Raw genomic sequence first — 6324 nt, 5'->3', positions numbered from 1 at the left:
TGACTTGATCTGAAAGCGAGGTCTCTGTCAAGACTCCCATTCACAGAGACTTACATGTAAATCGAGATCTGAACACCGGAACCCACGCATCTCTGCATTCCCTCTCTTTAAGTGGGCCAAAAGGGAAGCTAAGGACCAGTAAGAGTGACAACTGAATAATTTACCCTGAAAAATACAACTGTCAGAGGGTACTGGATGTTTCTGTCCATTTTTACAGTCCATTCTTTCTGTAAGCAAGCTACTACTTAAGAAGCAAGCAACCTCAGAAGTTGCTTGGTGAACCTGCAATCAGAGCAAGGGCACTGGTTCACCTTAAGAAGTGGCTTTCTATTAAGGGAGTCCGAAGGACCCTCACACATTATAGGGATGGCTCTGCCAAGGAAAGCTGAATGTTCATTCATCTTAGCCAGGCCTCCCTCTCCCCAGACGAAACTTGGGTGGGAGCTACCATCACTTTCCTCTGACTCTTCTTTTCATAGATTCCCATGCTTGAATAAGCCCCATGCTGCACATGATCTTTCTCTGAACCCAGAATCACATAGCTGATGTGGTTTTCTGTTTGCTAAATTTCAGTCAGATCCTTGTACTGCCTCCTAGAAGTTACACAGAACTTCTCTGGAGTTCTGCCTATTCCCAAACTCTCCAGTCTCTTGATTTACTCCCGTATTATCTGTAGATTGTAAAAGTTATACTCAGATAATTACCTTATATCTGAAGTATTAAGGACAATCTCACTGTAGATCCCAATGTTCTGACATTACTTTTATTACTTTTCCCAATATAAAAAAAGGTTCAATCATTGCTGACTGGTGAATCACTGAGCTCACCAAAGCAGTCAGTGAAATGGTTCCACACTAATTACTAGAGGCCAGAGGCCAAGTTCAGCCAATTTTATCTTGGTCTCAATGTTCCCCTAATACTTTTATTTAGAGGTGATATTCTCTATCTGTATCCAAGTATATTTCATAATGTTCTTTTATGCTACTTACTTTGTCAGTGTGCATGCCTTTTTGGACAGATATCCACCAGGTAGTTGTGACTCCTGCTCAACCTTCTCTGTATTACTGCCTTCTGAGGGCTCCACGCCTCTTCCTTGCTAAGCCATGCCAGTGAAAGTCTGTCACGCTCCTGTTTAGAACACTGGCCTAAGTCAGAAGATTTATGCAATCTTAGACACTCTAATGAGCTCATTCAGGGTTGTGTTATGTGCTAGGCCTCAAGACATTAAGATTGTTTGGAGTGAGGTGTGTAACACTCCCCATGAGTGAGAAAATGTAGGGCTTTTGGAGGCCATCACCCAACATCACTCTTCCAACTCCCACTCTTTTTTCCCCCCTCAAATGAGAGTAGCTTTATAGTAATTTTTCTTCTCACAAAAGAATTCAGGCTGGGGGCAGGAGAGGGCAGGACAGAAAGAACAAAATAAGTATTAAGAAAGTTAAAAAAAACACACACACTCTCACTCCAGGTCTCCTTTTCTAATGGTTTTTCATTTCAGATCTGGGACTAGATTTCAGAGGAAATGGTAGACATTAATAGCTGGGAGGAGGGGAGGTTGAAGGAGAGGTTGTTGTCCCAGGAGCTTAGGGAAGGAAGAGGCAATTTTTCAAAAAGTACAAGTGGCCAGTAGCCCCAGGGGAAGATGCTGTCCCTTCCTGGTAATCCGAGGAAGGCAAACACAACTACTACGGGGAGATGGGATTAGCAAAGAAAAGAGTAACAAGGCCTGGTGTGGGGGAGGGAATGGAGGGGGGCGGGCCCTTTTCTGCCGCACTGCTGGTGGGAGGGGAAATTAGGGACCCGAGTTGGTGGATGACGTAGATCTCACGTGACCAAGAGCTGACGTGTGCAGAAGTCCTTCTTGTTCTGGTCCTTGTTCCCGTCTGAGTACCAGCTCCCCATTGCCCTGAGGGCCAGCGGGCCTGCGGCAGAGGGAAGGAGAAGAAGGAAATTGTCCCGGATTCTTGCAGGTCAGTGTCTGGGAGATTCCACAAGGTCGGGGGGCCAAGGGCGTAGGGTGGAGACCGTCGCGGGTCCCCAGGCGTCTCCGCCGTCTCTTCCACTCTCCGCCAGCTTTCCAAGACATCTGCCCTCCCCGCAGCCCATTTCGATGCTGCGAAATGGTGAGCGGGGGGCAGTCTGGGGAGGAGCCCAGAGAACGGGAGTTGGGAATCTGCTGGGAGCCGAGGCCGTCATCCGGAAAAGGAGCTGTGGCCTGGGTGTTGGCCCCCAGTCCTTCAGGACAGCGCCAGCGGGGAAAGGCTGGTCATTTGGGGAGGGGGAAGGTACAACGGGATGTCTGTCGGCAGAGCCCTGAGAGGGGTTAATAAGGGTGGGGAAACCTTTGAGAACGAGGCCTCTGAATTAGGAAAGAGTTTCATCTTCTGGGGACTGGTCGTCCACCAAGCGCTCAGTAGCGGCCGTTTCCCGTCTTTTTGACTGTGGCTGTGTCTTCCTGACTATGGCTCTGTGTCTAGGGGGTCCGAGCCTCTTCTGGGTTGCCAGTCTTTCCGTAGGTTGCGGCACTACGCCAGGCAAGAGAAGAGGAAGGAAATTAACCCCAATCGGTGAAGGTCGATTTGAGGGTAAGACTATCTGGGGACCCTAAGAGGGGCGGGCGGTGCGGGGGTGGGGCGGGGGTAGGGAGAAGCCAGAGATGGCAATAATCTAGATTAGGGCTGAGGATGAGTGTGTTTCTTGCACGTTTGGGACTGTGGTGAAATGGCGTTCGAGGTGTGTGTGTTTGTGTGTTTGTGTGTGTGTGTGTGTGTGTGTCGCGGGAGGGGGGTGTGGGAGTGGGGGCTAGGGAGAATGACAGAAGGAAAACCTATCAGGGAGTTCGTTCATAATCCTCCTCTCTCAACAGCATTTAGTCCCCGTGTTTTCAATCTGTCATCCTGCAGGTCTGCTGTAGCAGGTGGCACCACTTGAAGAGAGGGAGGAAGTTTCCTCGGATCAGTAGAGGTCGGTGTAGGCCTGGGGGGCTGCCTGGAATGGGGGAGGGGCTGGAAATCAGCCACATTTGGACAAGTTCACCCAATCCTACCTTATTTCCCTAATATCCCTCCCCTTTCAGGTTAGGGAAGGGGCGGGCTTCTGCATGTTTTGGATGGAATAGAGGTTAAAAAAGGTCTGTCGGCCTGAATGGTGAATTAGGAAGGCTACAAAGGTGAACAATCAATCCATCAAGCCCTCAGTTCTTACTGGCTCTGGTTTCTCTGCAGATTAGGAGGGTTGTTGGGCGTGGCACACCTCTAGGGGAGGGAAGAAGGGACAAACTGCCTGTCTGGAGGAGGTTAGTGCAACAGTGCCACTCCCTGGGGACACCCGAGGTTGGGGTGGCTGAGGGCCCAGCAGAGACTAAGGGCTCCATTGCCTTTATCTAAGCTTGGGGAGAGGGTGGGCTGGGGAGGGTAGAGGGAGGCTGAAAAGAGGAGGATATAGAGGGTTTGTTAACAATCTACGTTTCCTACCAACTACTCATTTATGACTCTCCTGCCTTTCTGTGCAGCTCTCTGCATGGGGCAACACAAAAGAGAAACTTAAACCCTATTTCCTTCCCTCCACTCCTAGGTCCACCTCCAGTATCAGCTACTGTGGCCTTGACGTGGCTGAAGACGATCACCTTCCAAAGGCCTGCACGCAGGCCCATAGCCCTCCTCTCCCAGCCTGACTGAATACTCTGTTCCTTGGTCCCTGCTATTGTCAGGGACGATTGCATGGGCTACGCCAGGAAAGTAGGCTGGGTGACTGCGGGACTGGTGATTGGCGCTGGAGCCTGCTATTGCATTTATAGACTGACCCGGGGAAGAAAACAGAACAAGGAGAAAATGGCTGAGGGTGGGTCTGGGGATGTTGATGATGTTGGGGACTGCCCTGGGGCCCGGTACAATGACTGGTCTGATGACGATGATGACAGCAGTGAGAACAAGGGTATAGTGTGGTACCCACCTTGGGCCCGGATTGGGACTGAGGCCGGAACCAGAGCACGGGCCAGAGCAAGGGCCAGAGCTACCCGGGCTCGCAGGGCTGTTCAGAAACGGGCTTCCCCCAATTCAGACGATACTATTTTGTCCCCTCAGGAGCTGCAGAAAGTTCTTTGCTTGGTGGAGATGTCTGAAAAACCTTATATTCTTGAAGCAGCTTTAATTGCTCTGGGTAACAATGCTGCTTATGCATTTAACAGAGATATTATTCGTGATCTGGGTGGTCTCCCAATTGTAGCAAAGATTCTCAACACTCGGGATCCCATAGTTAAGGAAAAGGCTTTAATTGTCCTGAATAACTTGAGTGTGAATGCTGAAAATCAGCGCAGGCTTAAGATATACATGAATCAAGTGTGTGATGACACAATCACTTCTCGCTTGAACTCATCGGTGCAGCTGGCTGGACTAAGATTGCTTACAAATATGACTGTTACTAATGAGTATCAGCACATGCTTGCTAATTCCATTTCAGACTTTTTTCGTTTATTTTCAGCGGGAAACGAAGAAACCAAATTTCAGGTTTTGAAACTACTTTTGAATTTGGCTGAAAATCCAGCCATGGCTAGAGAACTGCTCAGGGCCCAAGTGCCATCTTCACTTGGTTCCCTCTTTAACAAGAAGGAGAACAAAGAGGTTATTCTTAAACTTCTGGTCATATTTGAGAACATAAATGACAATTTTAAATGGGAAGAAAATGAGCCTACTCAGAATGCATTCAGCGAAGGTTCACTGTTTTTCTTTCTAAAAGAATTTCAAGTGTGTGCTGACAAGATTCTGGGGATAGAAAGTCACCATGATTTTTTGGTGAAAGTAAAGGTTGGAAAATTCATGGCCAAACTAGCTGAGCATATGTTCCCAAAGACCCAGGAATAACTTCTTGTTTGTAGTTTAGAAGCGACACACATTGTAAACTAGTCCTTTTTCTCCACCTTGTTTATATGGTAAAGGAACCCTTTCAGCTGCCAATTTTGAGTGATGAATATCATTGTATCATCAATGCTGATGTTTAGCTGAGTTGGTTTTCAGGTCTAAGCTGGGTGAATGAATATCAATACCTGTTCTGAAAACATGTTTGTTGCTTTTTATCCCGCTACGTAGATTGAAATATTTCTACTATTTCTTTTGCGTGACAGTGAACCAGTTGGTCATAAGTAAGCTCCCTCCTGTCATTTGCATTAACTTTGTGTATCATCAATAAAGTTGTGTGTTAATGTTGAAAAAGAAAGAAAGAAAAAAGAAAGAGACCATCCTTGTCCTTTGGTTTTATAATCTAGTTGGAGAGATAAGAAATACACAAACAAAAAGATAGAATATCTGGAGCATATACTCTTTGTCAAATGTGTGTTCTCAGAGGGTAGAGGAAGCAAAGGCTTCTGGGGGATATAACAGTCAGCTATAGATTCCTGGAGGAAGCCACCTTCTGAAATAAGTCCAGAATAGTCTAAGTCGTTAGGCTTTCCAAGAGTGGGAGTGCGGGGACACTAGGCTGAGAAAGGCATGGAGGTAGGAATCCCTTTTCCTATGACAGTCTACCTAGAGTGGAGAGTGTGGGGAATGGAAGTTTGGAAAGCTGAGTGAAGTCAGTTTGTGCAGAGCTGTTGGAATATTATCCTACAGAACACCAAGAGCCATTAAATATTTTTGACTAGAAAGGATAATTGGAATTCATATAGCAGTCTCTCTCTCACCAGCTGTGCAGTGTCTACAAGGGTGTGGAGAAATGGATCCTATCAAACTCTGGTGGTAGGAATGAGTTTACACTGAATTTGTACGGGTTTGTGGTGGGCTATTTGGTAATACAGATATAAACCTTCAAGTATGTAAACCCTTTGTCCTGAGGAAATAATTGAATAATTGGCTAAAGACTGTATGTACAAGGCTGTTCATCCCAGCACTGTCCGAAACAGTAAGAACTGGAAGCAACCTAACTGTCTAACACACTGGATTGCTTCAATAAATTAAGGAACATTCACATGGTATATAAGATAACTATGTTGAGTCAAATCCATATTGCCAGGAAAAGATATTCATTCTACATTGTTCAATGAGAAAGGTAGGTTAGATAGCAGTGTTCATCGAATGATTTATTTCTTTTTGAAGATAGTAAAACATATTTTAAGGTAGACACAACTATGGAATTACAGTTATCCAAACAGTAGCTGGTATATTTGAGTGGAAGGATAATTAGTGATATTTAACCTTTTTGCTTTTTATTCATCTGTGTGTTATTTGTATAAAATGAACATTGTTTTGGGGGAAATTTTTGAAAAAGGAAGTGTTGGGAATGAAGCAGGTGGGTAGTACATGTGCTGAATAGAAAACAATTGAGATTAAAAAT

At 46.0% G+C, this 6324-nt stretch overlaps 1 protein-coding gene across 5 annotated transcripts; it reads left to right on the top strand.

Moving 5' to 3' along the window:
* Window positions 1–1814: 1814 nt before the first annotated feature.
* ARMCX3 (armadillo repeat containing X-linked 3) lies at window positions 1815–5226 on the top strand. Of its 5 annotated transcripts, none has more exons than XM_082716578.1 (5): window positions 1818–1970; window positions 2506–2585; window positions 2904–2964; window positions 3225–3295; window positions 3574–5226. In XM_082716578.1, the coding sequence occupies exon 5, from the start codon at window positions 3720–3722 to the stop codon at window positions 4857–4859; it is 1140 nt and encodes a 379-aa protein (XP_082572704.1). In that variant the 5' UTR covers window positions 1818–1970; window positions 2506–2585; window positions 2904–2964; window positions 3225–3295; window positions 3574–3719; the 3' UTR covers window positions 4860–5226. The 5 variants fall into 5 exon arrangements, with proteins under 5 accessions (XP_082572706.1, XP_082572704.1, XP_082572705.1 ...); XM_082716577.1 differs by having other exon boundaries at window positions 1849–1970; window positions 2478–2585; XM_082716580.1 differs by lacking the exon at window positions 3225–3295 and having other exon boundaries at window positions 1815–1970.
* The last annotated feature ends 1098 nt before the right edge of the window (window positions 5227–6324 follow it).

Source organism: Mustela nivalis (assembly GCF_964662115.1).
Source record: "Mustela nivalis genome assembly, chromosome: X".
Lineage (NCBI taxonomy): Eukaryota > Metazoa > Chordata > Mammalia > Carnivora > Mustelidae > Mustela > Mustela nivalis.
The sequence above is the reverse complement of the archived record's forward strand: the minus strand, read 5'-3'. Positions and strand labels throughout refer to the sequence as shown.